The sequence below is a fragment of the Salvia splendens genome, chromosome 5 (assembly GCF_004379255.2).
Source record: "Salvia splendens isolate huo1 chromosome 5, SspV2, whole genome shotgun sequence".
Classification (NCBI taxonomy): domain Eukaryota; kingdom Viridiplantae; phylum Streptophyta; class Magnoliopsida; order Lamiales; family Lamiaceae; genus Salvia; species Salvia splendens.
Genome location: NC_056036.1, coordinates 2,959,065 through 2,986,791, shown reverse-complemented (window position 1 = coordinate 2,986,791; position 27,727 = coordinate 2,959,065). Strand labels below are relative to the sequence as shown.

The following is a 27,727-nucleotide window of genomic DNA, read 5'->3' as shown; positions in this document are numbered from 1 at the left end:
TGGCTGAATTGATCAATTCATGGAAAATGGGAGAAGAAGATGAAATTGTATTTGGATTTGGCTAAAGGTGATGTTGGGCTGTTGGGGGTGAGCTTGCACCGAAAATTAGAGCCGCTTGACACCGTAGAAGGCATAAATGACCACGGCGAATGATGAAGGGAATGCTGAGTTCTGGCTTCAAAAGAAACAGCTCCGAAGAAGGAGAAGGAAGGAAGAAAGAGGAAGGGTCTTTTGGTCCACACACAAATATAGAAAAACATTTTGCATAAGAAATGTCAAATAAGGGTGTCCACAATGGTGGCCCTTGAAGGCCACCATTCGTGGCTCTCATGTGGCCCTCCGCAATGGTAAATTAACAAAATTAACAAAATTAACAAGGGCCACCAAATGTGGTCGTCTATAAAAAAAATTAATTTGTTTTTTTTTTATTGTTATTTTTAATTTAACTATGTTAAATTTTAGTAGACTAGTAATTTGGGAAATAAACATAATTTAATAAAGTTACGAATTAGAGTCAAATTTTCGTCGTACTATTGATAGGGGAAAATTCTACAACGAAATTTTTTAAAAAACACAACATAAAAAGATAAAAAAACGCCACCGCTTCCTACTCGGTGGCGTCATCGGAATCCGGCACATCTTCTTCACCACCTTCTAGTGGTTGAAATAATGCAAACGTAGATTATATTAAATAAAAAAATATTAAATAAACTTAAAGGGTATTACTATTAATTATTATATGGTGGAGTAGTTAAAATTAACCATTTTTCCTCTGCTCAAAATCATTTTAAAATTTTGAATTTACTTAACTTTCTCGATTTAATTTATTTTTTTGTAAAAAATATATCAATAAATGCATCAAACCATCAATATCAATATAATGAAGGTACAATAACAATAAAAGTTTGTTGATATTTTCTAGTATGAGATTTTTATATCACTGTATTGATATTTGTACACTATATTAATATAAAAATTCGTGAAAATTATTATATGTTATAACGGATTGACTGAGCTTTGATCTCATAAATTCATTTTAAGATCTAATAGTGTAGAATTGGTCATAGTTGTGGATTGAATACTATATGCATTTTAACCCGGCAATGGAGTAATATGACTAACCAAAATAAAACTACTACCGTTAATAATAATAATAATAACATAATTAAACAAATGAATAACTAATACGGCGTACAACAAAGGCAATGGAACCCTAACCGCAGGAAAAATAACTGTAGTGGAGATATTTTCGTAGTTTCAGTTTCAATCTGATTAATATAATCCTTAAACCCTTCACTTGATAGCAGTAGCCGCTCTGAAAAACCCTTCTATTCAAAGAGGTATCTTTCTTCTGAATTCTCAGACTAAATATTTTTCTGATAGCTTTTTCTTAGATCTATTCATTTCTGCACGTGTTAATCTTGATATGCGTCAGAGATCTTTGTTTTTAGTTACAGAACATAAAACTTTCTTTTAGTTTTTCTTCCTCTGGGAAGTGTGAATTTTTTAATATTTTTTTCGATTTATGTCATTTGTTTATCTATGTCAAGGTGCGATTTATGTATTTTGTATGCCATGAGTGATCTGTGTGATGATATGATGCCTAGAACATACTCTAATTTTCACCAGATGTTGTTTACTTTTTGTAGGGTTCGCGATATAAGGAAGAGGTGAAATGTTTTATGCTCGTGATTTGTGCTTTTATAGCAATTTGTTTCTTGTTTTTTGACAGATTGGTGCTTGAATCAGTTTATCTTGAGTGATCTGTTTATGACTAGAATTGGATTGTCATTGCTTCTTGATTAGTTACAATATTATTTTTAAACCGATGTACATGTTTGTTGAGATATTTGACTTTATAGTTGTTTAATTCAGCTTCTAACGCATATGGCTTGCTTCAACAAAGTTGGAACCATGCTAAGGCAGAGCATATCTGCCTCTAGTGCATTGAGTGGACAACCCTCGATGTTTAATGCTATACGCCTCATGTCCACCAACCTTTTCATCGGAGGTTTTTCTTTCTGAAATTTCACATTTATAGCTTTGTTTTTGTGTGACATGTATTTGTGTTATGATCTCATATTCATGTCCTGTGTCTTCCTTTGATAGGGCTTTCTTATCAAACTGATGATCAGTCTCTCAGAGATGCTTTTTCTAGCTTCGGAGAAGTTGACTCTGGTGAGTCGAATAGAGTAGCTGTTATTTCCTATTTGTATACATTCCCAAGTTTGTTGAAAGGCGTGTTGCAGTACCAAGTATCTTGATGTCTATATGCTCATAAGATCTTGTTCAGCTTGTTCTTCTCGAATCTTACGATGAGACCTATTCGTTTTAGTTTTGTCTGTGCATCTGCGGATATAAAATGGCAACACTGTCCCTAACTTAAATGAACGCTGACAATGATGTGTCTGTTTGGCTTGTTTAAATCCATATTCCATGTGATATAGGCAGATGTTGTAGGTCACTGTCTCTGTTAGTTGGAGCATTAGATAAAGTGTTTAATGGACTAAAATATAGAGTAGTGTAACTTTTTGCTTGACGTAGTTTCTTCCTTCTATATATCGACTTAGCTGTCTGTATGCAGTAAGAATTATCGTTGACAGAGAGACTGGAAGATCGAGAGGGTTTGGTTTCGTAAATTTCACTTGTGAAGAGGCTGCTAACTCAGCCATATCAGCAATGGATGGACAGGTTAGATTCTGAGTGCTAGGAGTAACTGCTAAGCAATCTTTACAGCATTCGTTTTGCATTGACTCTAACATTGTCTGATTCACGTGTTGTCACTTCCCTGTAGGAACTGAATGGCAGGAACATCCGCGTAAGCCAGGCCACAGAGAGACCTCCTCGCAGTAACTATGGCGGCGGTGGTGGTGGTTATGGAGGCAACAACTTTGGCCGTGGTGGTGGTGGTTATGGAGGAGGGTACGGCAACAGAGATGAGAGTTACTAGTCTACATATTGCTTGCTTCGTTATTTTTGGCACTACTAGTTTAGTAATCAAGTTACAAACTTGCACTGTTTTTCCCTCACGGTGTTCCTTTACTTTATTCAAATTGTAATAAATGGAGGATAATTTTTAGTTTGCTTTGCTTCTCAGTTTTCCTCTACCATTTTACTGCAGCTTCTTTCTGTCACGTTGAGCACTAAAATGTCACTCCCTTCGTCTCACAATAAGAGTCTTATTTTACCATTTTATTTCATCCCAGAATAAGAGTCCTCCATAAATGGTAAGTCGATCTCATATTCTACCAATTTATTTCACTAACATATTATAATAAAACTAATGACTACATGTAAGACTTTTCGTGTGATATGAAATTAGATTACCAAAATTATAGTTATAAGAACAGGATGTTATAATAAAAACAATATTCATTAGTGGGAAACTTTACACGTCAAATTTTGATTAACTTCAACTTCGTAGGAACATAAGGAAATTTGATGACCTTGGAATACAACTTTGGCACATCATATATTGCCTGTTCAGATTCTTTTAGTTATTTTGGACATACATGATTCAAAATCAGAAGAGCCTAATAGTTGAACTCAAAGGGAAGACACACAAATCGAAAACAGGGAAACTTAAAAATGGGGAGTTAATGCATCACATCAGTCTTTGTACTTCATCTCTGACATGAGGAAGCCGGGCATCTCGAATGAAGAGGAGAATTTCTCGACATCAGCCTTGAGCTCTTCGATGTCTTTGTTGTTCACTAGGCCCTTGTTGAAGTCTTTCAGTAGTTTACCGTGCTCCTTCTGGATCTTCAGTGTCACGGTCACAGCCCGGTGGAGAAATTCAGCAATCTGCTCAAAGTCTTTCTCGACTAAACCTCTCGATGTCATGGCAGGAGCACCTGCAAGATACCCAAAAAATTCACTCATCAGTAACAGCGGAAACTAAGACAAAGAAACTAAGCTCCCATTCGAATAATACAATATTGATACGTACCAATGCGAACACCTCCAGGAGCCAAGGCACTGCTGTCACCAAACACGGCATTCTTGTTAACAGTAATGTTGCACAGATCACAGAGTTTCTCAACTTTGTTTCCTGCAAAAGAACAGCCAGACGTAAGTTTCAACATAAACAAAAGAGCTCAACAATCACTTGTGTCTTACAAACAAACTAGTTTCAGATCCCGTACCAGTTAGCCCAAGAGGACGGAGATCCCACAGAACCAAGTGGTTCTCGGTTCCACCAGTGACGAGATTGTATCCTTTGCTGATCAGATAATTCCCGAGAGCCACTGCGTTCGCCCTGACTTGCTTTGCATACACCTTGAAACCAGGGGTCATGACCTGCTTTAGGGCCACAGCAAGGGCACCAATTTGGTGGTTATGGGGGCCACCCTGAAGGGATGGGAAGACGGCGAAATTGATCTTATCCTCAAAGTCGTAAACTGCACCCTCAGGCTGCCCCTTTTTGGCTGGCTTCGGACCCTTCCTGTAGAATATCATGCCCGCCCTTGGACCCCTCAGACTCTTGTGGGTGGTGGTCGTTACCAAGTCGCAGTACTCAAACGGATCAGCCGCTTCCTATAACAATCAACCATAGCAGTGAGAATCAACAATACTAACAAAAAGACTTGAGGCAAGAGCACGAAATAAAATTAACATGCAGATCCAAACTCCATCACCAGTTGTAATTAACAGCATTATGCAGATTCTATTACTCTAAATCAAACATACATGCAACTGAAGCACCAATGAAAGTGCGCAGATATCAGATTCCACAGCACAAAACGCAAATGTATATGCATTATGCAGAGCAAATTGAAGAGTAAAGTTATGAACAACTAAGTCAGATCGAGATCGAATGTTTACGCACCTGAGCAGCAACGAGGCCGCTAATGTGCGCCATATCGCAGAGCAGAAGCGCGCCGCACTTATCAGCAACCGATCTGAACCTCTTGTAATCCCAATCCCTAGGGTAAGCACTCCCTCCGCAGATAATCAACTTAGGCCTGAAGTCAAGCGCCTTCTCCTCCAACCTATCGTAATCAATGTACCCGGTCTTCGAATCAACCTTGTACGGCAAGCTCTCGAAGTAGATCGAGGTGGCGCTGATCTTCTTACCGCCAGAGGTGTAGTACCCGTGCGTGAGATGGCCGCCAGATGGCAGATCCAGCCCCATGATCCGGTCGTGCGGGTTGAGAACCGCCGTGTAGGCGGCGAAGTTCGCCGGGGAGCCGCTGTAGGGCTGGACATTGACGCCCCAACTGGCCGGGTCGAGGCGGTAGGCCTGGAGGGCGCGCGAGCGGGTGAGGTTCTCGATCTGGTCGATGTACTCGTTTCCGCCGTAGTAGCGGTTGCCAGGCATGCCCTCGGAGTACTTGTTGGTGAGCGCACTGCCGAGAGCTTCAATCACGGCGAAGGAGGTGAAATTCTCGGAGGCGATGAGCTCGATGCCGCGGCACTGGCGGCGCTTCTCCTTCTCGATGAGGTCGTGGATCTCGGGATCCACGGCGGCGAGAGGAGTGTTTCCCCATTCCGATACGGCGTCCATGATTGGAATCGGAGGTGATGGAATGGAGGTGTGGAGGTGGTGAGGTGGTGAGGTTGGATCTGGTTTAATAAATTAGGAATTTGGGGTTGGTGAATGTGTTGCGACAATTATACCCTTGCGGTGGTGGGAGGGCGTATTAGTAATTTAGTTAATGTTGCTGATAATTCACCATGATTAATTAACACATTGTGTTAACGTCAAGTGTAAGATGACCAACTCCCTGGATAAAAAGGCATTGAAAACAGTGAAAAAAATAAATATTTCCTGTTGAATTATGATAGACTTACGACTCAGTAAAATTAGTAAAATAAATTTTAATGTAAAATTAGTAAAATTGAAAAAAATAAGCAAGTAGTATATTTTAATTAATGAAAAAAAGAGAATTATTCTTTTTAGGTGGAGTGGAAATTAAATTAAGCTTTGCAATTTGAATTATCAATTGATGGATAGGCAGCCTATAGCTCGGGATGAATTAATATATATTTTAATGGTTAAAATGTATTTTCTTCCAGGTCTAAAAATGGTAGTTGTATAAGAGCATCCTCATCGTTGCTCGATGGGGCGGACGGCGTCCGTGCCGACGGCACGGCGCTGCTCGATAATAAGAGCACGTCCATGCCGCTGAGCAGGTCGACGTGACAGCCTCCTATTGGCCAACGGCAATGCCGTTGGCTTTTTCTATTTTATTTTTTTTTAATTTTAATTTTAAAAATCGTTTTTAAATAAAAAATATTTTCCCACTTCCTATTAAATTATATCCGTTTTCTCCCCACTTTTACTTCATTTTTCATTTTTTCCCTCAAAATTCACATTTTTCATCTATAAATACCCTCATTTCCACACAAAAAATTTCACACAACACTATACAATTCTCAATCTTTCACTCTTGCAAAAAATAATATCCAGCTCCGGCGATCACCCCTCCGACTCCCGCGAATGGAACCACGAATGGTTCAACCCAACACCATTCCCTCATCCGGATACGGAATTCTCGCCCCCTCCTCAAACCCAAGGTTCTCAAATTTTGGGTGGCTACGGCATTATCCAGTGGACGAGCAAGATGCCACCGATGGGCAATACGGGTGGGCACCCGAATAAGGATCGGGAGGGAGCGGCGGCTCCCAAACTCCGGAGGACAACCCCAGCGATCCTCCTCATCTACCTCGTAGTGTTCCTACTCATAGTCGTGGCAGTGACCCTCACGTCCGCAGCGCGTACACTCCTCCGGAGATGGAGAAGATGTTCAAAGCCTATTTGAAAATATCTGAAGATCCGGAAACCGGCACGAACCAAACCGGGGAGAGGTTTTGGTGGCGCGTCTCTCGCCGGTACAATGCCAACCGACCGGAGGGACCATCGAGCGCAACGAGAGTATGGTGCGCAATGCCATCTTCAGAGTCAACGAAGAAATTCAAAAGTTTCAGGGGTATTACCTCCAGGAACAGCGGTCGGCAGTGAGCGGCATGAGAGAGGCCGACATCATCATTGCCACCATGTCGACCTACCATTCCATGCATTACAAACCATTCAAGCACCTCGGCGTTTGGCAGCAGGTGCGAAGAAATCCGAAGTATAGGGGAGACTTATCATTCTCCCCCAGCTCCTCCAGCAAACGGTCGAGGTCGTTATCCCTATCCGACGGCGGCTTCGATGAGGTGGCTAGCCAGCTTGCCGGAGCTAACTTGGGTAGCCCCGACGCCGTTACGAGTAGTTCCCAACGCCGGCCGCAAGGAAGGAAGAAGGCGACGGCCAACCGCCGTCGCGCCGAGACTCCATTTGCCCCCGCTCCCGCTCCCTTAATGCCACCTCAACCCCCCACCAACTCGTTGTGGACCCTTTTAGCTCAACTCAATTTGGCTGATAGGTCTCGGATGACTCCCGAGTAACTTGATTCACATTTGGCAATGATACGGGGTCTCCGAAAAACATTGGGGATAGGGCCAGAGGACTAGTCTTCCACGGGGGTATTTTTAATTATGTAATTTTTATTTTTTTGGATTTTAATTATGTAATTTTTATTTTTTAGGATTTTAATTATGCAATTTTTAATTTTTATGACTTTAATTATGTAATTTTTAATTTTTAGGATTTTAATTATGTACTTTTTAATTTTTTTTGTAATTTGTAATAGTATTACGGGTATTTTCAATGTATTTTATTTAAATTGAATAATAGAATGGTGGGACCCTTGAGCATGTCCTTGCGGAAAAGCATGGATGTGGGTGTTGTACTCTTGTGGAAGAGTAGGGAGTAAAAATGAATAAAAGTGGGTCCGGGATGCTCTAATTATTGGAAAAATAATAAAATGGAAATCGAGCTGCTATTAATTTGATAAAATCTAAAATATAAGAGAGATCCTGTAGATGTCGCCATGATGTCAACATATAGTATATGATTTTTATAGTTCTACTAAATTTCCTTATGGCAAACAATAATTTACTTTTGGGATTAAAATATGTGAAATAAGAATTCAAAAGTTTGGTGTTGTTTTTAAAATTCTAATCAAATTGAAGAAAATGCCATGTGATATTTTCTCAATGGGTCCTTTTCCCATTGGAGTCCCGACATTTACTAAATCCCACCAAACACACCAAATATGAAAAATATGTTGTCTTCTAAATTCATTTTTCTTCTTAGACAATATCCTATAAAATTGGTAACCTTACCCATCCCTAAATAAAATTAGTGCAATCGTGTTATGACAAAATATAGCAATTGTGTAATCAAGATAAACAGAAACTAACGTAAAGATGACACAGATTTACGTGGTTCGCCAATTGGCTACATCCACGGGCAGGAATGAAGAACAAATTTTATTCAGAGTGTTTTCAGATTATGGCTACAGATTTCAGATTGGATCTAAGATCACGATCACAGAATTATGTGCTCTACTCACATATAAATAGGCACACATGATATCCTATCCTAATTTGGAAACATAGTCATATCCCAATTAGGAAACAAATTCAAGGCATACTAACAAATCTCCACCTTGACTTAAATCCTCCTTCCAAATGCATCATCATAATACCAAACAAACAAACTTCTTCATCCTTGCCTCAAATTTGCCCTCCACGGGCAACTAACAGCTCATGACATTAAGCATTACGCAAATCCAACAAAATTTTGTTCAAATTTTCCAGATGATCCCAAAGGGGCATACCTTCCTGCATGCGTAATCGAAACAGACGTTGCTTCAGGAGCAACTTGTTAGTTAGAGACTTCGTCATGTATAGACTCTCCAACTTCGTCCAAAGGGCAGTAGCAGTCTCCTGATCAGCAACTTCGATGATAACATCGTCAGATAGGCACACCATGATGGTCGAGTGAGCCTTTTAGTCTAAGGTTGTCCACTACTCATCACCCTCCATTGCCTTCTTTGTTTTGAGCGGCATCCACAAACCCTGCTGCTTCAGCAGGGATCGCATCTTGATCTGCCATAAGCAAAAACTATTTCTCCCGGTGAATTTGTCGACCTTCACGTTCAGAGCAGACATCTTGATCGATTAACACAGAAACCCTAACAGATGCGGAATTCAAAACTCTAGTCCGAAAACCAGGCTCTGATACCAGTTTGTTATGACAAAATAAGACAATTGTGTAATCAAGATAAACAGAAACGAACGTAAAGATGACACAGATTTACGTGGTTCGCCAATTGGCTACATCCACGGGCAGGAATAGAGAACAAATTTTATTCCGAGTGTTTTCATATTATGGTTACAGATTTCAGATTGGATCTAAAATCACGATCACAGAATTATGTGCTCTATTCACATATAAATAGGCACACATGAGATCTTATCATATTTCGGAAATATAGTCATATCTCAATTAGGAAGCATAATCCTATTCTAATTAGGAAACAAATTCAAAGCATATTAACAAGTGATGACAAATAAACCTATCATGATTCATGACCAATGATGACTACTCCTACAAGACATGTTTTAGATATTTCAGCACCAGTAATGATAGAAGATTTCCTTACCTTAAAAAAAATAAAATCATACTATAATCAACAATAGTGGTGAAGCCCGACTTACCAACTTCGTGGTTTATTCTGAATTTATATATTGCTAATCAAATTATTACCATCTTGGTTCGCAACTATCTCATTTACTATTTTTTGATAAACATACAAAATATAATTCTCTCCATTCGATTTATATGTCTAATTTTGATCCAGCATTGATTTTAAGAATGAATGAAAAAATTAGTGAAACATTACTCATGTTTTTACATATTAATTTTAAATTCAAATATTAATAAAACAAGTTAATGAATATGAAATTCATTTATCAAAAATAGTGCTAAGAAATAAAATAAAATATTTAATAATGAACACTCAATATTATGAGTAGCAATAGGAGACATTTAATCGATTTTCAACTAGAGTAATCTTGAAAATATAAGTTGTTTTTGTGACAATCCATTTTGAATTCATTTTTATTACTAATATTCAATCGAAAAATCCTACCTGTATGACATAATTGTATCGGCATAACTAATAGTAGTATTCAATAGTTTAGGCGTTAAAGTGAAAAAAGAAACACAGAGGGACTAAACCCGAATAAACAAAAGTATAGGGGTATAAACAAATACCTCATTTTTGTCACCTAGCAGTAGCGCAGGCGCAGCTCTTTATAACCCCTCACACTCCATCATCTCCTTCGTCCACTTCTCTACTCCAAAACCCTCATTTCTCAGATCTGAAACCTCCGCAGCCATGGCTCTCCAAATCGAGAAGACCACCTCCGGCCGCGAGTACAAGGTCAAGGACATGTCCCAGGCCGACTTCGGCCGCCTCGAGATCGAGCTCGCCGAGGTCGAGATGCCCGGCCTCATGTCCTGCCGCACCGAATTCGGCCCCTCCCAGCCTTTCAAGGGTGCCAGGATCACCGGATCCCTCCACATGACCATCCAGACCGCCGTCCTCATCGAAACCCTCACCGCCCTCGGCGCCGAGGTCAGATGGTGCTCCTGCAACATCTTCTCCACCCAGGACCACGCCGCCGCCGCCATCGCCCGCGACAGCGCCGCTGTCTTCGCCTGGAAGGGGGAGACCTTACAGGAGTACTGGTGGTGCACCGAGCGCGCCCTAGACTGGGGCCCCGGCGGCGGTCCGGATCTGATTGTTGACGACGGTGGCGACACCACGCTGCTGATTCACGAGGGCGTGAAGGCGGAGCTGGAGTATGAGAAGACGGGGAAGCTGCCGGATCCGAGCTCGACTGACAACGCCGAGTTTCAGATCGTGCTGACGCTGATCAGAGATGGCTTGAAGGGAGATCCGACGAAGTACAGGAAGATGAATGAGAGATTGGTTGGTGTTTCGGAGGAGACGACGACTGGTGTGAAGAGGTTGTATCAGATGCAGGCTAATGGCACTCTGCTTTTCCCTGCCATTAATGTCAATGACTCTGTCACCAAGAGCAAGGTATTCAATTTTTTGATTTGGTTTCTTTTGATGTATGATTGCTTTGATTGTGATTGGTTTTGTTGAGGATATTTGGTGGTCCTTTGTCAACGATTGTCGATCTACCTGTTTATTTATGCCTAATTGGTAATTAGGGTTTATCAACCATAATTAGGGCTTATGCACCGGATTGTGCCTCTTTGGATGCTTATGAATACTCAACTGTTACTACCTAATTAACACTGCTTGTTGTCAAAGCCGATTCAATTAATGTGTTTCCTTAGATTTAGGATCATGTTTTTATTTTGTTACTTGATATTGATTTCTCCTTAATTTTCTATGTTATCTCTTAATATAAGATTTGTCTTGATTTAGGTTAATTATTGCCCGATTTAGCCAAGAACTTTCACATATTCAAATTTCTGCATTTTCATTCCCTCTGATTATCTTTGTTGATTCTGCCATAACCAGTTTGACAACCTCTACGGGTGCCGCCACTCGCTACCTGATGGTCTGATGAGGGCAACCGATGTCATGATCGCCGGAAAGGTTGGCGTCGTGTGTGGTTACGGAGATGTGGGAAAGGGCTGTGCTGCCGCCCTGAAACAGGGCGGTGCTCGTGTGGTTGTGACTGAGATCGATCCCATCTGCGCTCTCCAAGCCCTCATGGAAGGCTTCGAAGTCCTAACCCTTGAGGACGTGGTCTCCACCGCCGACATCTTCGTCACCACCACTGGCAACAAGGACATCATCATGCTCGAGCACATGAGGAAGATGAAGAACAACGCCATCGTCTGCAACATCGGCCACTTTGACAACGAGATCGACATGCAGGGACTCGAGAACTTCCCAGGCGTGAAGAGGGTCACCATCAAGCCCCAGACCGACAGGTGGATCTTTCCAGACACCAAGACCGGGATCATCGTCCTGGCTGAGGGCAGGCTGATGAACCTGGGATGCGCCACGGGGCACCCCAGCTTCGTCATGTCGTGCTCCTTCACCAACCAGGTCATTGCCCAGCTCGAGCTGTGGAACGAGAGGAGCTCCGGGAAGTACGAGAAGAAGGTGTACGTGCTGCCCAAGCACCTCGACGAGAAGGTGGCCGCCCTCCATCTCGGGAAGCTTGGTGCCAAGCTCACGAAGCTGAGCAAGGGGCAGGCCGACTACATTAGTGTGCCGGTTGAGGGGCCTTACAAGCCTTTGCAATACAGGTACTAAAAGGGACAAGAAGTTGCAACCCAGAGAAAAGAAGATCCCTTATTATCATTATTGTTGTTTTTGATTGTCTCTTAGATTTTGTGGTTTTAATGTTTTTTGTTTGAGGTGTTTGCTGCCGCAGCAGTTACCATTTTCCATGTTGGAATTTGCTTTTATGGCCAAAATAACTTGAGGATTTTCTTTTCTTATTCTGTCCCTGTTTATCGCTTTTTTTCTCTCTCTGTTTAGATATTTTAATTTGGGAAGATATAGTTGGGATAGTAGTCAATTATTGAAAATCAGCAAGTAGCACAAGGATATAATTAAATGCATGTGACCAACTATATATGTGAGCATTTAAAAAGGGCTACTAAAGTGTACCCTACGCTATTTGAGACACAAATTTGCATATTTCCTATTTAATGAAAGTCTACTATAAATTTCGGTATCATTACGTAACTCTATTAATTATTCTGAGTTAATATTGTAACTGCGACTTTCTTGCGAAAATGATAGACATCAAATGGTTTGATTTTGATTTTGATTTTGATTTTGATTTTTATTTGTTCAACTTTTTTTAAAGCTCACAATTGAAATATCGTTCAAATGAGAAAATTGCAGTTGGTTCGACGTAAAAAGCCAAACTAGTTTTAATTGGTCGAAATTTATGAACTAGGAGTACTATTAGGGTAGGCATTGGTCATACTCATAGTGGGTTCCTAGCTCTAGATACCATTTATCGATTTATGCGTGTCATCCTTGCGCAGGGGCCATGCTAATCTTCTATTTATCGTTCCAATTTTATCGGATGTCATGTCCCCGAAGGGACAGCTAGCTCTAGGTACCAACTAACTCGAGATTTATACTCCATATTTATAATACTAGTGCAGTACTTATTGATCCTTGAAAATTCAAATTGCCACAACGATTGGTTATGTAATGTTATTTTTGTTTTTTTTAAACGATATAACTATATAAGCCTCTTAAAAGTGAAATCATCTTTAATCTTTGGATCAATTTAAATAAAGTGTTCTATTATTTTGGTCGTGTTACCAGTGAATACTTCATGATAATGAGATCATCCGTTCCATAAATAATGATTCATTTCATTTGCACATGACTATTTAAGTGAGTAATAAATATTTATTCAAAGCTGTTTGAATAATATAAAAATTCCGAATAGCGATGGATCAAAATACATGACACATAGGAAGAAAAGAGTACATATATGGCATGAATGATGTAATAGTAGTAGTACTAGTATTTTTTATGTAACAAGATTTCTTACGATATTATGAATCATAATTGATTTTTATTCCAAAAATTGAAGTTAGGTATAATTTTAAATTGTGAATGAATCATAAGTAAAAGTGAAATTAAATGATAGAATAAATACACACTCTACTTTCTATTGGGTGGAATAAATCATACTCCTGTAATTAATAGGAGTATTTATAAAATATGGAGTACAATTTAAGAAAAAAGATAAAATGCAATATAAATTAAAAGGTTATTATAATTAATCTATGGTGTGATTCCTTCCGATCTCATCGATGGTCCAGTGAAGTGACGACGGTTGACGATGTTCTACTCATCAACAATGTACTACTATTTTCTCAAACTACTTTCCTCAACAATGGTAGGTCTAATCTAATTGTGGCACAGTGACTTCCAAATGTTTGACAAAAGTCTGCAACCAAAAAAAGTAAAAAAAACCCTTGCTTTCTTCTTCCCTTGTGAGTTGTGTGGGTCACTCTCGCTCTCATGGTCAGTAGTAGTAGGTGCACACTCATAAATGACCAAAACCAAATCAATCTCAAACCCCACCATTTTCACCACTGTTACCAAAAAAAACCTCTCAATCACAAAATGCCCAAACCTCAGCCGCAATCCTTGTGCGCAATTCTCCTGCTGCATTTCCTGCTCTGCTCCTCAATTCCAGATCCAAAATCCGGCGAATTTGCCAAGACCGTTTGCGCCGGAAAGATCGGCGAGTGCGCGGCGGGGGAGGAGGTGATGGATTCAGAGAGCAATCGGAGGGCATTGCAGATACGGCGGAGATACATCAGCTACGACACACTGAGACGAGACATGGTGCCGTGCGATCGGCCAGGAGCTTCGTATTACAACTGCAAGGCCGCCGGCGTCGCCAATTCCTACGGCAGAGGCTGCGAGATCATCACGAGATGCGCCAGGGGAGATTGATGGAGCTCGATTTTTTTTTGTTTTTTTTGCAGAGCTCTGTTTCTGGTAAAAAAAATTTACCGACTTGCTTATGTTTGGGAACATATTATATAAATGTCATTTGATTTCAGAATTTTGTCAAATGCAAGTTTATTGAAATTTAGTATAACTAGACTGCTTTTTATACAACGAGTGTATATTGGTTTGATTACATGGCTAATTATTGATGCTTTATTCTTATGAAAGCTATTGATTTCTATGATACTAGAACTATTTGTAAATGACATGTTTCAAATTTAATATTTTCACCATCTATATATATTTACCTATTTTTCAGGCCCAAAAATGTAGTAATGACTAAATAAGTGTGTAATTTGAAAAAGAAATAAGCCAAGATACTTGGAGATAGCTGAAAAAGAAAAGACAAGAGTGTTGCTCTCAAACATCCTCCTCCACCGCCGTTGCCGCCACTCATTCACCGCCTTCTGTACAAAATGTATAAGCTCATTGCGCCCTTCAAATAAAAAGAACAAAGTCTATATTTCATGATAAATACATTATTCAAACAAAATATATGTGATTATTGTTTCTTGTTATTACAAAGAGTTTGAAACTTGTATAAATAAGTAACAAAAAGTTTCTTTTGTGCTTCACTTTACTTAATATATTTTGCCAATTGTATATAGATAACGCTAACTTTTTGCTCACATGATGTAAAAAATGTTTCATGTTAGTTCAAAATGCTTTTTTATTATTATTATTATTTTTTTTTTTTTTTATTATTATTATTATTATTTCATGCTGGTATAAAAAGTTTTATTGTTGTTTCATACTATTTTGCATATTGTGTAAGTAAAAAGTTAACTACCTTTGGACATATATAAGATGGAATTAAAATATGCTCCATCTGTCCGTGAATATGAGTCCCGTTTTTTCATTTTGTCCCATTCGTGAATAGGAGTCCCGGTTCATAATTACAATAAATGGTAAAGAGACCCCACGTTCCACTAACTCACTTCACTCACAGTATCATTTAAAATTTATACTCCCTCCGTCCAACAAAAATATGCACTCTTTTATTTTTAGTCCGTCCCACAAGAATACGCACTTTCTAGTTTTGGAACTTTTTTTTATCTCTAATGAGGTGGGACCCATTCTCCACCGGAGCGGATCTCCTACTCCATCATTCCTGCACCATTCCTACTCCACACTCACAACAAAATAAAATAATCTCATCATCACTTACATGTTTATAAGATTATTTTATTTTGTTGTGAGTGTTGGGGTACGAATGGTGCAAGAATGGTGGAGTAGGAGATCTGCTCCGATTCTCCACTAACAATATTTTATTTTACTTTTTCTCTCTTCCTCTCTCTTACTTTACCAATTTTGCATTAAAACCTGTGCCGAACCCAAAATGCATATTCTTTGGGGACGGATGGTGTATATACAAGTGAGGCTCGTATTCCACTAACTTTCTTCCACCCACTTTTCTTAATATTTCTTAAAACGTGCCGGATAGGAATGGACTCCTATTTGCGGACGGAGGGAATACCCATCAAATTGAAACGTGAAAGAAACTTTTTGTACAATCATTTATAAAAGTCCGCAGGGGCAGAGCGCAGTTGGTTCCGGAGGGGCAGATTTGTATGATTAGCCAAGGATCAAATCTCACTACTGTCGTGTACTTGCAACACCTCTTAGGCACAAGTGTGAGGCCTTGGGAGGTGGGCTTTTGGCCCTCCCCTTAATGGTTCACTGCGTACTATGATTTAACACCCCTCACAATACTGTCGGATCGGGATGTGTGGGGCCGGTTGAGGTTTCAACCTTTTTGTATAATCATTTATAAAATTTTCAAAATATTTTATAAATATAGAGCAATGATAAAACATGAATGAATTAATGGTTTAATTGTTGAATTATGCCATTCATTTGCGTTGGCATGTCCATTGTCAACTTTGAAGATTAAAGAATTCCTTTAATTGTATACACGTACAGTTTTCTACAAAAACTGCTCCTATTTCCGTTCCTCCCAAAATTCAGTCAACTACATAGTCAATCAGAATTCCCAATTAATGGATGGAGGAGCTTCCGGCGGCGGCGGCCCGGCGCCTTTCCTGCTGAAGACGTATGAGATGGTGGACGACTCTTCAACAGATGCGATCGTATCATGGAGCGGGGGCACGAAGAGCTTCGTCGTCTGGAATCCACCGGAATTCGCCCGCGTCCTCCTCCCTTCCTACTTCAAGCACAACAATTTCTCTAGCTTCATCCGCCAGCTCAACACATACGTATGTTTCTCGATCAATTCGGCTGTTGTGGTTCAGTTTTTCCATTTAATTATTCAATTAGGGTTTCAGTTTTTAACTCTTACTGTTTTAGATATCAAAATTGTAACTTATTTGAATTTCGATGATAATGTTTGTTGGTGGAGATTGAGCTGTGTGTGCCATCGTGTGTGATGAATTAGGATTTGATTGTGATTTGTGGTTGTTTGATATCGTTTTTTGAGGGTTTTTTATTTTATTTTATTTTTTTCTGATGAATTAGGATCTATTTCTCGATTTTCTTATGTGCAGTTCTCGTTTCACGGTGTGTATCTGCTTATGTTTTACTGAAACAGTATTTCTCGAAAAACTCTTGTTTGCTTCTCCTTTATCGTCTTGTTATGGAGAAGTGTAGATTTACCTTTAATCCAGAAAGAGAAAAACTGAAGAATGAAGTACTTAATAAATGTGATGTAGGAATTCTTAGTGATTTTCAAGTGGACACTTGCATTTTTCCAGATAATTTGAACCATATCATTGCATAAGCGTGGTTTGCTAACACGTAGAGAGACATTTTTGGCTATAGGGATTCAGGAAGATTGATCCGGAGAGATGGGAGTTTGCTAATGATGAATTTGTGAAGGATCAGAAGCATCTTCTTAAGAATATTCATCGTAGAAAGCCTATTCACAGCCACAGTCAGCCTCAGGGTCCGGTCGATCCTGAAAGAGCTACATACGAGGAAGAAATTGATAAGTTGTCCCGTGAGAAGGCTGCTCTCGAAGGCAATTTGGTGGGATTCAAGGAGGAGCAGTCTGCAGCTAAGGGACAATTGGAAGACTTAACGAAGCGTATAGTTAGCATGGAGCATAGGCAGGAAAAACTACTAAGCTACCTGAATAAGTCCGCTCAAAATCCTCAGTTTGTTGAACGCCTTGCCCAGAAGCTTGAATCAATGGATTTTTCAGCGTATAATAAGAAGAGGAGACTCCCCCAGGCAGATGGTGTCCAGTTGATTCAGGAGACTGTTTCGGTTGAAAATCATAGCAGCTGCAGGCCTGAGGTTGACTGTACAGAACAAGACCTAGAATTCTGCAATAAGCTCAGGCTGGAGTTATCTACAACAATTTCCGATGTCAACTGGCTTTCACATAGCACACAGAGCTCGGACGAAGACGAAATAAGCCCTCAAGGCAGAATCGAGGAATGGCCAAGAGATGTCCATATGAGAACAGCAAGTTTCATATGCCCCCCTGAAACGTTGGAGCTGTCAGATACCAGTGCTTCTTCAGATTTACAGATGGATACATCTTTGTCGTGCCCAAAATTGCACTCCTTGCATAATAGCCTGACTTCAAATGACGAAGGTGATGATCACCTTTCCTGCCTGCTGAACCTCTCTCTTGCTTCGTCTACTCTGGAGCTCAACAAGAGCCAGAACTCTACGGTGATGCCTCAATCAAGTTCGGATATGTGTACCTCATCACTGCCTAACAGTGACATTATTGATGCTGGCCATCACTGCCTAGCAGTGACAGCTGATAGAATTTGCCGGGATGAGGTTTTGGATTCGTCTTCCTCACCCGATGCTGCCAAGCAAGCACCTGCAAAGCAAGCACCTGCAATTGAGCAGAAACAGGTGAACGATGTCTTCTGGGAACAGTTCTTGACGGAAAGACCCGGCTGCTCGGATACTGAAGAGGCCAGCTCTTGTTTAAGGGCGAACCCTTACGACGAACAGGAAGAGAAGAAACCAGTGACAGGAGTGGCAAGAAACACTGAAGGTATAGAACATCTTACACTGTAGGTAAACTTTATTTTTATGTTTTATCAGTTTATGGAAACTCATATGTTTGGTTTGTGTAATCTTATTTGTCTCATATGATCATCTGCTCATGATGTGTAAACCTTGAAATCTGGCTAGTGGTTATTATAAGAAGGAATTCTCCATTTGATTTTTGTGATTATGAATAAGCTTATGAATGATCATTTGATTCCTATTTCATTCCATCGTGGAGTAATCAATTATGTTAGTTCGATTTTAAGAAAGCAATGACTTTAATCTCATTAGTTCTCTGTCAATGCTTGCTTTGGTATCTATATAAAATCAAGAAAAGTAAATTAGGTGAACTTAAAAATCTAGCAATGAGCTTTTTGTCCATCAAAAATATCAGTACAAATACTGGTATAGTCCTGGGAAAAAATACCAATACTGATTTTGAGATTTGAACAGGGCAATTTTTTTATTGAAATTGTACTCAATTTATAAGTAAGTGAATTCAACTATTTTCTGCAGTTGGAGTCATATCGAAATAGCAAAATGTTGAAAAGAAAAGTGTGGACATAATCGAGTTGAGATGAAATGTCAAAATAAGTGTTACGGGGGCAAGAAAAAAAAGGCAATGCTATCAAAGGGAAGGGGAGTGATGAATTGCTATCAAGTGTCAAAATAGGATTTTAGAAATACTGTGGTCTATAATTTGTCATGTTTAATTTCGTTTTTCATTTTTTAATATTAAAAAGATAATAATAACTATCAAATTTAGGGTTTAGAAGCACAATGTCAATACAGTGTATGAAATACATCAACACAAAGACATGACGATGTCAATACAATTTCATATTGACATTGCATTGTATTGACATATTATGTGTCTTGCATTGATATAAAGTTGTTAACGAAATTTATGAAAATTTTTGAAATTCTTTTTAAACTTTGACATCGGAGCATATGCAAGTGAGATATCGTTAGAATCCTTATGAAGTTATCTTTAATTTGATATGTGTTGTGCGAAAAAATAATTTAAATCGAGAAAGTTATATGCGTTTTAAAGTTAAGGGATATTTTTCAAAAGTTAGTTACAAATAATTTGTTGTAAATTGATCTTAATACCCTTATTGAATTTTTTTAATCGTATTGACATTTCGAGGCTAATGATCTAGGCCATTGATTTAAATATTTAATGACAATTATTTATTTATGGTTAGCAATTAAGTATTGAGTTAGCAATATAACACTCTCGTACTATCAAAACTAACAAGTATGATTATAGTTTTTCCGCAAGAAAATTGTTTAGTTTAGTTATTTGTATAAATGTCAATCTGGACTATTCATTTTAAAAATAGCACAAATTATAAAAAAAAAACATCAAATTTGGGATTGAAACTTACAAAAATAGCTTATTATATCATAACTTTATCATTCTTATCAGTTAAACTATAAATTAGCATTTGAGGAAATTATGTACTACTATAATACTATGACAAACGGAAAGTGTTACTATGTGATGAAAAGTTTAGCTACTTAAACGACATAATATAATACACCTTGTCAGTCGAGTAAAAAATTTAGACATGGAGCACATCAGATTTTTTTGATATGGAACAATTGAGAATATATCAAAGTTATGAGATACTCCTTTCATCCCATGAATTTTATCACACTTTGACTGGACACGAGTATTAAGAAATGTAATGGAAAGTGAGTTGAAGAAGTTAGTGAAATGTGAATCCTGCTTTTATACGATATTAGTTTTATAATATAATATGACTGAGAATGAGTTAGTGGAATATAAGTATATGGTCTAATATCAAAAAAGTAAAAAGTTAAATGTGACAAATTTTGTGGGATGGATGGAAATGGAAAAATGTGACCAACTTTATGGGAAGTAGGGAGTAATCAGTTAATTTTAAATTTATCTAATTATTAAATCTAGTTGATTAAAGCTGGATTGGAAAGCCCAATTGACGACGGAACGAAGGCCCATTTATTTAATTTCTAACTACTCAAAGTTGCAATTGAAACCTTAAAATTAAAACTACAACTCTGAAGCTCGAGTGAACAACAATGGCGTCGGACAAATCAAACGATGCACCTAAAGAAGCAATCTTCCGTCTCTTCGGCGACAAACCCACTTCTGGATTGGGTTTCCTAGACTTCCCAGAAAAGCCTCTCCCTCCCGCACCGCCTTGCCTTGAAGTTCTCCTCTCAGAGGTACTCTTTTTCTACAAACAAACATTTGTTTTTGAAAAAAAAGATACACTCAATTGCTTGATTAATAATCAACTATGTACGAAATCAAAACTGCAGGTTACAGCAGATGCGAAGTGCTCTATGGAGCCTGTGAATGTTGCTGGGCTTACTCTACTTAAGGTCAGTGACAATTCTCTTCAATATCTTTATTTGTAAACTTCGAAACTCTAATACTTGGAATCCGTGATTTTGTTTTTTTATAACAATTTTGGTCTTGTTTTTCTTGCCTTTTTAGGGGATTGAGGCATAGTTAAATTGTTGGAATGGAATTACTTCATTGAATAGTGTTGATTGAACTGAATTGGATGATGTTCTTGCAGGGGAGGGTAAGCACTGAGGAGGTGTTTGCACTGTCCAACTCTGATTTAGTGCCTGGTAAATATGAAGGTTGGTATTGTTTCAAGATTGATTTTTTATATGCATACCGATGAGTATGTCTATCATTCTTTACATATTTAGAGTTGTGCTCTCTTCCCATTCATTTGTATGTGCTTTCGGAGTGATCGGTGTTTTGTGGATGGGTGCAGGAGGGTTGAAACTATGGGAGGGGTCACTAGATTTAATTGCAGCACTTAACTCAGAGATGGAGAATGGGCGGTTGTCTTTCACCGGGAAGCGAGTTCTTGAGGTGGGCCTTTAATGCTAAGGTGATTCGGCAAACTTTAGTATGCATACTTGTGCTGTAATGTGGCCCTCTTAGTCATTGTTTATGATGGAGCTACTATTTTTCAAGATAGGTTCAAAGATTATAGGAGTAATGTTTTGTTTCCAAAGGAGATTCTTAGTGTAATATCTAGTTCCTAACTTCCTATCTTATATACTCCACCTTCTCTATTTTTTTAGTCTTTGGATGATACGCGTAAAAGATTAATAGACTAAAAAGTTTTTAACAGAGTTCGATGCTTTGGTTTCTTCTTGTTAAAAACTGGAAATTGATAAATAACTGAAGTAGGTTATGTGATGGCTGACTCATTATAGTAACTCTTGTGTTTGAGCTCCCTTTAATGCTTACTTCGTTTCATCTATCAGCTTGGATGCGGCCATGGACTTCCTGGTATATTTGCTTTCCTAAAGGTAAGTAAAGGTGCACAGACATTTTGATTGTAATCAACTTTGCCTCGTATATCAGTGATTTCATGACCGTTGCTTTCATTGCATTAGGCGGCAGCTGCGGTGCATTTCCAGGACTTCAACGCAGAAGTCCTCCGGTGCCTCACCATTCCCAATGTTACTGCTAATATGGAAGAGAATCCTCAGTATTTGTCTGGTGAAGTAAAGGAAGGCCGCATCAGCACTGAGACTCGGTTCTTCTCCGGCGACTGGGGTGAAGTGCACTCGATTCTGGATCAGGGAACTGGTTATGATGTCATACTTATGGCAGAGACAGTTTACTCGATTCCTGCACTGCCAAATCTGTACAAACTTATCAAGAAGGTTTAATTTAGTTTCTTTAATCTCTCCTTTTCTATTTAATCACATCTCTCTCTGAGCACCTTTCATTTCCTTTCACCAGTGCCTCAGTAGTCCCCATGGAGTTGTGTACATGGCAGCAAAGAAATATTATTTTGGGGTTGGCGGAGGATCAAGACGCTTTCTCTCTCTCGTCGAAAAGGATGGTGAGCAATTCTAAGACATCAGTGCACTGTGTTTATTTTGCTTCATATCAAAGAAAAATAATGATTTTCTTTCCCCCCTAAAAATATGAAAAGGAAAACACTACAATAATTGTTAAGATTTCTGGTTTCATTTGAAGCACGAATAGTAAATGTAAACTCTTCGACTGTGTGAATGTACTAATACGAACGTCTACAGGTCTTCTTTTCTCTTCTCTGGTTGCTGAGGTTGCAGATGGTTCATCCAATGTTCGAGAGGTCTGGAAGCTTCATCTCAAATGAGCTCACAGCACCGAGCAGCGTATATCAGCTGGTTCGAAGAAAGCACCTCGATAATTGCTGCAGCCTCATTTGTGACTTCTGCAAGTTTTAACTATTGTATTTCCTGCTTAAAATCTTCATAGAAACCGTTTTCAATAGTTATTCGCGCCCTAATTATGTTGATCCGACATCATATTGTGCAATGTACGCGGTTTTTTCTTCCCATTCAGTGCAATTTTCATGAGCTAATAATGCATTATTGTCAAATAGGTTGTTGCAGAAGGCATTCTGTATTGCTATATGAGAACCTTGAACAGCAAATACAAAAAAGAAAACAACGAAAAACAAAAAAGAAAGCACGAGAGGGCGGACTGAGAAGAGTCACGCATCATCCCTGCATCGGTAGTATCTGGAGCATCCCCTGTGGTAAGGATTGGATGGCTCGGGGATGCAGCCGCTGCCTCTGGAGTAAGGCTGGCCTGCTGCTCCGCCGTTGCAAACAGGCTGATCGGGCTTGAGAGCGCCCGGTGAGATGTATCTCTTCTGTTCAAGAAACCTTCTGCTGATGTCTGATTCCATCAGCATCTCCAAGCCTCTGTTGCATTCGGCTATCGAGCCTGTGCATGGCGATGGAGAGGGTGCCGTTGCGTTGAGGGAGGCGGCGTTGATTGGAGATGTGAGGAGGGTAAGGAGGGTGAAGAAGAAGAGATGAAGAAATGTAGTGTGTTTTGTTTCCATTGATTTTGCTTTGAGCAATCACTGAGATTGAGCAAAAGATTATAAAGTTGGGAGATAGTGGAAGATGCACTAAGAGCAGGGTGCTGCACTTCACCTAAACTCGAACTATTACTTAATATTTTATTTGGAAAATACCAGAAAATGTCACAATGTTTTGTAACTTTTTTTTTTTTCAATTATGTCATGTTTTTCTAATGTCTACATGGCTTTTTCTTTTGAATGTGATGTCGAATGTCTATTCTAGTTGACAAAGTCAGCCATTGATTTAGTCATGGAAGTATTAAAAAATAAATTATGAGAGAAAATCGAGAGAGATTTATTATTTTTAGAGAAAGGAACAAAAATGAATCATTTATCTTTAGACATCACTGAATACAAAAAAGAAATACAAATTAATTGATGAAATGTAGGAAGTTAAAACATTTTATAATTGATAAAAATTAAAACTTGATTAAGAGTTTAAAATAGAGGAGTTTTGTGGTGGATAGCATCATAGCTTAGCCACCACACCTCCATCATTGCTGCCCACTTTATTTCTTGTATTCACATACTTTTTTATTTCTACAATGATAAAAGGGATATAATTAGATAGATGTACTAGATTAAGTTTTAAGCCATGTGGCTCAAAATTAAACTTGTGATAAAATAATAACTCTATATCCTATCTGTTATTCATAGTATATAGATAAGATTTGAATTTTTTTTAATTTGAAAAAACAAATCTAATCTACTACTCACAATTGATTCAACTAATAACCCTGTAGTTATGAAGATTTATGCATTATTCATTTAAAATAAATTAGTCATACTTAATTTTTTTCTTTTGCAAATGATTTTTATATAATTTAATTAATGTCAAATAAAATTTGAACACGGAAACCATTAATATTAGTCACACACTTTTTTATCTATAAGGATGTGAATAAAGACAATATTCAATTTATAAAATATTGATATAAGTAGTACTATATCATTATGTACTCGTTGGACGTTGTGTGGAGATGTAAAGTTATTTTGTTTACATAATCATATCCTCAAAGCTTTATACTGTAATAAACAATTACTTATAGACTTATAGTGTATTTCTTGGTAGTTGGGGAGCTCGTCCACATGGGAAACACATAACAAAAAAAATATACTCCCTCAGTTCGTAAAGAGTATACAGTCCAAGGACGAACGTAAAAATGAACATTAGTAAGGACTATATTTTCAAAATATAGTTTAAAAATATTTTTTTAGTAATTTATATGATTAATAAGAGTTTTAATATAAATATACGTATAACATAGGAAAATTTATAAAAGAAAAATGTTAAAAAAATTTAATTCATTAAGGGCTAAAGCCCCACCCTTTCTCTATGTGGGTCCGCTCATGGTATGCACTATTTCCTTTTTCATCCGTCCCCAAAGAATATGAACATTTTAATTTAAGAAACTTTCTTCTCTCTAATGAGGTGAGAGTGCGATTGTAAGCATTGCTGAGGTTTTATTAAGTTCCCATATAGTGGCTTTTTCCATAATTTTAAATAGCTAATCATACTTATGATGGTGTTTGATAGAAATGTTTTGTGACTTAATACATCATTTGGTAGGCATTAGTCATTATATTAGAAAATTATATTATGGACTGTAATGACAAATATGCCCTCCCTTTTTCAAATGAAAGGTCACCCTTACCCTCCGTCGTCCTTGCATATCTGCAGATTGGGGCGTACATCTTCTCCCCCTTCCCTCCATATAAACATGTGCACCATCCTTTCCTTTCATCACCAATCCAAGCTCAACATCCTCCTCCTCGTGAAGTTGTTTTGATGGCTTCGAAGGGACAGCGAAAGCTCACATACGAGGGAAGTCTGTCCGGTATCGTTGTAGCAATGGTACATAAACAGAAACAGAAATAAAAGTAGAAGAGAATAAACATTCTAACCAAAAGAAGTGTTAGACAGTATCAGCACTCATATTGAAGGTGCTGCAAAGAGCAAATAGCATTTGCAAGTTCATTGTGTAACTCAAAATCGTGTCACTCAGCGTTGAACTCTAAACTTATGAACATCTCACTCTCCCTTCCAGATATGCACAATGAAGAAGAATGAGAAAGTAACAAGAAAATGTGAAAACAATGTTTGCACACCACTCAAAACTTAGATACCTGTAATGTTCTTCAGCAGATTTGAAATCTTTCTGTTGCATATAGGCCCAAGCTAAATTTCCTAACAACCTGCAGTTTTGTTATCAAAGTTACAAGGTAGTGAAGAAGATACGAACCTGTTCACGAACTAAAGAAGCAAAGAAGATAGGAAACCTTGAATACTCCTTCTGAATTGTGATCTGAACCTTCTTTCCTTGAGACCTTGCAGTCTTCGTTTTCCTCCCTGAAAAGGCCATTCCCTCTTCAACTTGCTTCAGTGCAATACAATCTCTTCCTCCATCCTTCCCGATTGCTGCATTAACCACACCGATGCTCAGACTTCCAATTTCCATCAAGACAGTCGAATTTTCAAACACACACCCATAACAAAAACAACATCATACAAAGCAGGGGCAATCGGCAATCAACCACACAGCCAAAAGGTTATGGTAAAGACAGCATCTGATCATCACAAACACCAGCAATCAAACACACAACCATATCAACAGCAACTTCATACACAGCAGGGTCGACACTTAGACGAGGAATTTTTGTGGATCTGAAAAATGAAATAGAACAAACAAATTCACTTCAGAGATCAGCAATAATAGATACAATAACAATTGATACTTCAATTTTTGGGGATCTGAAATAATCGACTCTATACCACTGTGTAAGTCCCAAAAATTGAAACTTGAGGGTTTCGGTGTACCGGCTTACCTTGTGCAGGTCGGAAACCTGAATTTTGCCCCACCAATGAGCAACTCGTGATGGATAGGTATTATGCTGGGTAGAGCTCGAAAACAACGAGGGCAATTTGGGCATAAAACGAGAGAAGACGAAGCCGGCGAAGCCGAGAAAACTTTATACCACAACTTCTTCGATAGTATTATGCCAGACTCGCCGATTTTATTGTGGATATCACCGAGTTCCGGAACTTTTGTGCCGGGTTCTCCGACAAAATCAACCGCCACCAAATGGGGGAGAAGATAGGAAAATGACCAGTTTTATGGGCTTTTATGTGGTAATATGGTTTCTACGAGCTACCAAACTAGGCTAAAACAATACTTAATTCCGCCGAACTCAAAGTTTGTACTCAAAACTGGAAACGGAGGGAGTATGGTAATATTTTAAAGTATCACTGCTTGAATAAATTATTTGATTTGCTGTGAGTGTGTGTGTGACGAAGGAATGATAAACTTGGGGAAATTGATCGATCTACGAATATTTGCCCAGTTATAAAGATAAGGAAAAGGATGGTGATGGTTGGGCGAATTTTTGATGGTAGTAAATGCAGGTAATGAAAATAGATCACGACACAAGGAATTACGTGGTTCGATTTACTGAGGTAAATCTACGTCCACGGGAAGAAAGGGGGGCAAGATTGTATTGCTTGATCTGGTTTACAGCTTACAAATACAGACTTGCTATATGATATTTGATGTCTAGAGAGCTCCCTTTCTCTATCTGATCTAAGTTCTATTTATACATTGAACTAAGATCGTGGCTTGCATCACCACTAACTAGGTCGTGGCTTACATCATCACTAATTAGGTCGTGGCTTACATCATCACTAATTAGATCGTGGATGTCGTGGAGGTCATGAGATCCTGCATGGGTCCACCACTAAATAGATCGTGTAGTGGAGGTCGTGGAGGTTCTGCATGAGTCCACTATCTCCCAGTTCGGTCGAATACTGAGACCGAACTGCTGAACTATTGCCGAGCAGCTTTTGCCGATCTGAGAGTAGAGCTTGATTGGTCGGCTTTTACCGAGCTGTAGGCTGGGGCCGAACTCTTTGGTAATGCCGAACTGATTGGTCGGCTTTTACCGAGCTGTAGGCTAGGGCCGAACTCTTTGGTAATGCCGAACTAATACTCTTCCTTGGGCTTTGGGCTGATGGGCCGTCACTGCTATTGGGCTTGTTTAGTACGTACCCCATCACTACCCCCCCCCGAAAAGCGAAGTGAATCACTTCGGCGAAGCGAGTCACTTCGGCATTCTGGATAAAGGTACGGGGGAGGCTGACGTCAGGGGACGTGCCTTGCGCGTGACTGCATTAAATGCGACAGTAAAATCCGGCCGTTGAATCCTGAAAAGGTGGGATTCGAAACGGTGCGATGATTTTGAAATCTTCTCCGAATCTGATAAATACGTCCTTTCTTCATCATTTGAACACTTTTGCTATTGCTTCTTCTGCCTTCTCTCTCTTTTGCGCAAAAATTTCCTTCCACTTTCAAGAATTTCTTCAGAATTTCTTCAGACTTTCAAAGAGTAAGAACCATGTCTTCTTCTTCTTCTTCTGAGTCAGGTAGCGGTAGGAAAGGGGGTAAGGGGTCTTCTAGCCGGAAAGAATCCGGGGAGAAGACCGTAGAGTAT

At 38.9% G+C, this 27,727-nt stretch overlaps 6 protein-coding genes, 1 long non-coding RNA gene and 1 other non-coding gene across 10 annotated transcripts; 5 read left to right on the top strand and 3 right to left on the bottom strand.

Moving 5' to 3' along the window:
- Positions 1-1,197: 1,197 nt before the first annotated feature.
- On the top strand, positions 1,198-3,082 carry LOC121805583 (glycine-rich RNA-binding protein 4, mitochondrial-like). Of its 3 annotated transcripts, none has more exons than XM_042205495.1 (6): positions 1,205-1,340; positions 1,650-1,670; positions 1,876-2,011; positions 2,110-2,178; positions 2,585-2,691; positions 2,795-3,082. In XM_042205495.1, exons 3-6 carry the CDS (start codon positions 1,888-1,890, stop codon positions 2,948-2,950), a joined length of 456 nt encoding a protein of 151 aa, XP_042061429.1. In that variant the 5' UTR covers positions 1,205-1,340; positions 1,650-1,670; positions 1,876-1,887; the 3' UTR covers positions 2,951-3,082. The 3 variants fall into 3 exon arrangements, with proteins under 3 accessions (XP_042061430.1, XP_042061429.1, XP_042061431.1); XM_042205497.1 differs by having other exon boundaries at positions 1,316-1,340; positions 1,630-1,670; XM_042205496.1 differs by lacking the exon at positions 1,650-1,670 and having other exon boundaries at positions 1,198-1,340.
- Positions 3,083-3,354: 272 nt separating this feature from the next.
- Positions 3,355-5,585, bottom strand: LOC121802117 (serine hydroxymethyltransferase 4). The gene is made up of 4 exons (XM_042201696.1): positions 4,829-5,585; positions 4,146-4,536; positions 3,950-4,051; positions 3,355-3,854 (listed from the first exon to the last, which is right to left on the bottom strand). Exons 1-4 carry the CDS (start codon positions 5,504-5,506, stop codon positions 3,610-3,612), a joined length of 1,416 nt encoding a protein of 471 aa, XP_042057630.1. The 5' UTR covers positions 5,507-5,585; the 3' UTR covers positions 3,355-3,609.
- Positions 5,586-10,145: 4,560 nt separating this feature from the next.
- LOC121805028 (adenosylhomocysteinase-like) lies at positions 10,146-12,331 on the top strand. The gene is made up of 2 exons (XM_042204774.1): positions 10,146-10,946; positions 11,397-12,331. Exons 1-2 carry the CDS (start codon positions 10,236-10,238, stop codon positions 12,141-12,143), a joined length of 1,458 nt encoding a protein of 485 aa, XP_042060708.1. The 5' UTR covers positions 10,146-10,235; the 3' UTR covers positions 12,144-12,331.
- Positions 12,332-12,843: 512 nt separating this feature from the next.
- On the bottom strand, positions 12,844-12,951 carry LOC121806086. The gene has a single exon (XR_006051621.1). It is a non-coding gene; the product is annotated as a U6 spliceosomal RNA (small nuclear RNA).
- A 1,040-nt stretch (positions 12,952-13,991) lies between these two features.
- Positions 13,992-14,327, top strand: LOC121802776 (protein RALF-like 24). Its single transcript, XM_042202470.1, has one exon. It carries the CDS (start codon positions 13,992-13,994, stop codon positions 14,325-14,327), a length of 336 nt encoding a protein of 111 aa, XP_042058404.1.
- A 1,914-nt stretch (positions 14,328-16,241) lies between these two features.
- LOC121803657 (heat stress transcription factor A-5-like) lies at positions 16,242-18,543 on the top strand. The gene is made up of 2 exons (XM_042203287.1): positions 16,242-16,600; positions 17,163-18,543. Exons 1-2 carry the CDS (start codon positions 16,385-16,387, stop codon positions 18,381-18,383), a joined length of 1,437 nt encoding a protein of 478 aa, XP_042059221.1. The 5' UTR covers positions 16,242-16,384; the 3' UTR covers positions 18,384-18,543.
- Positions 18,544-20,394: 1,851 nt separating this feature from the next.
- On the top strand, positions 20,395-22,712 carry LOC121803658 (histidine protein methyltransferase 1 homolog). The gene is made up of 8 exons (XM_042203288.1): positions 20,395-20,570; positions 20,667-20,729; positions 20,930-20,996; positions 21,137-21,237; positions 21,639-21,683; positions 21,771-22,043; positions 22,123-22,225; positions 22,422-22,712. The coding sequence occupies exons 1-8, from the start codon at positions 20,424-20,426 to the stop codon at positions 22,502-22,504; spliced, it is 882 nt and encodes a 293-aa protein (XP_042059222.1). The 5' UTR covers positions 20,395-20,423; the 3' UTR covers positions 22,505-22,712.
- A 42-nt stretch (positions 22,713-22,754) lies between these two features.
- LOC121803659 lies at positions 22,755-26,542 on the bottom strand. Its single transcript, XR_006051090.1, has 5 exons — positions 26,069-26,542; positions 25,753-25,907; positions 25,523-25,661; positions 25,370-25,438; positions 22,755-25,073 (listed from the first exon to the last, which is right to left on the bottom strand). It is a non-coding gene; the product is annotated as an uncharacterized LOC121803659 (long non-coding RNA).
- Positions 26,543-27,727: the final 1,185 nt, after the last annotated feature.

What these genes read in the sequence shown, in the direction of transcription:
- LOC121805583 (XM_042205496.1), top strand. Translation starts at nt 1,888, where the DNA reads ATGGCTTGCTTCAACAAAGTTGGAACCATGCTAAGGCAGAGCATATCT. An exon ending in CACCAACCTTTTCATCGGAG is followed by an intron (nt 2,012 to 2,109) that starts GTTTTTCTTTCT and finishes TTCCTTTGATAG; the next exon opens with GGCTTTCTTATCAAACTGAT. An exon ending in CTTCGGAGAAGTTGACTCTG is followed by an intron (nt 2,179 to 2,584) that starts GTGAGTCGAATA and finishes GTCTGTATGCAG; the next exon opens with TAAGAATTATCGTTGACAGA.
- LOC121802117 (XM_042201696.1), bottom strand. Translation starts at nt 5,506, where the DNA reads ATGGACGCCGTATCGGAATGGGGAAACACTCCTCTCGCCGCCGTGGAT. An exon ending in GCGGCCTCGTTGCTGCTCAG is followed by an intron (nt 4,537 to 4,828) that starts GTGCGTAAACAT and finishes TGATTGTTATAG; the next exon opens with GAAGCGGCTGATCCGTTTGA. An exon ending in CCGTCCTCTTGGGCTAACTG is followed by an intron (nt 4,052 to 4,145) that starts GTACGGGATCTG and finishes GTTCTTTTGCAG; the next exon opens with GAAACAAAGTTGAGAAACTC.
- LOC121805028 (XM_042204774.1), top strand. Translation starts at nt 10,236, where the DNA reads ATGGCTCTCCAAATCGAGAAGACCACCTCCGGCCGCGAGTACAAGGTC. An exon ending in ACTCTGTCACCAAGAGCAAG is followed by an intron (nt 10,947 to 11,396) that starts GTATTCAATTTT and finishes TGCCATAACCAG; the next exon opens with TTTGACAACCTCTACGGGTG.
- LOC121802776 (XM_042202470.1), top strand. Translation starts at nt 13,992, where the DNA reads ATGCCCAAACCTCAGCCGCAATCCTTGTGCGCAATTCTCCTGCTGCAT.
- LOC121803657 (XM_042203287.1), top strand. Translation starts at nt 16,385, where the DNA reads ATGGATGGAGGAGCTTCCGGCGGCGGCGGCCCGGCGCCTTTCCTGCTG. An exon ending in TCCGCCAGCTCAACACATAC is followed by an intron (nt 16,601 to 17,162) that starts GTATGTTTCTCG and finishes TTTTGGCTATAG; the next exon opens with GGATTCAGGAAGATTGATCC.
- LOC121803658 (XM_042203288.1), top strand. Translation starts at nt 20,424, where the DNA reads ATGGCGTCGGACAAATCAAACGATGCACCTAAAGAAGCAATCTTCCGT. An exon ending in CCGGGAAGCGAGTTCTTGAG is followed by an intron (nt 21,238 to 21,638) that starts GTGGGCCTTTAA and finishes TTCATCTATCAG; the next exon opens with CTTGGATGCGGCCATGGACT. An exon ending in CTCTCTCGTCGAAAAGGATG is followed by an intron (nt 22,226 to 22,421) that starts GTGAGCAATTCT and finishes GAACGTCTACAG; the next exon opens with GTCTTCTTTTCTCTTCTCTG.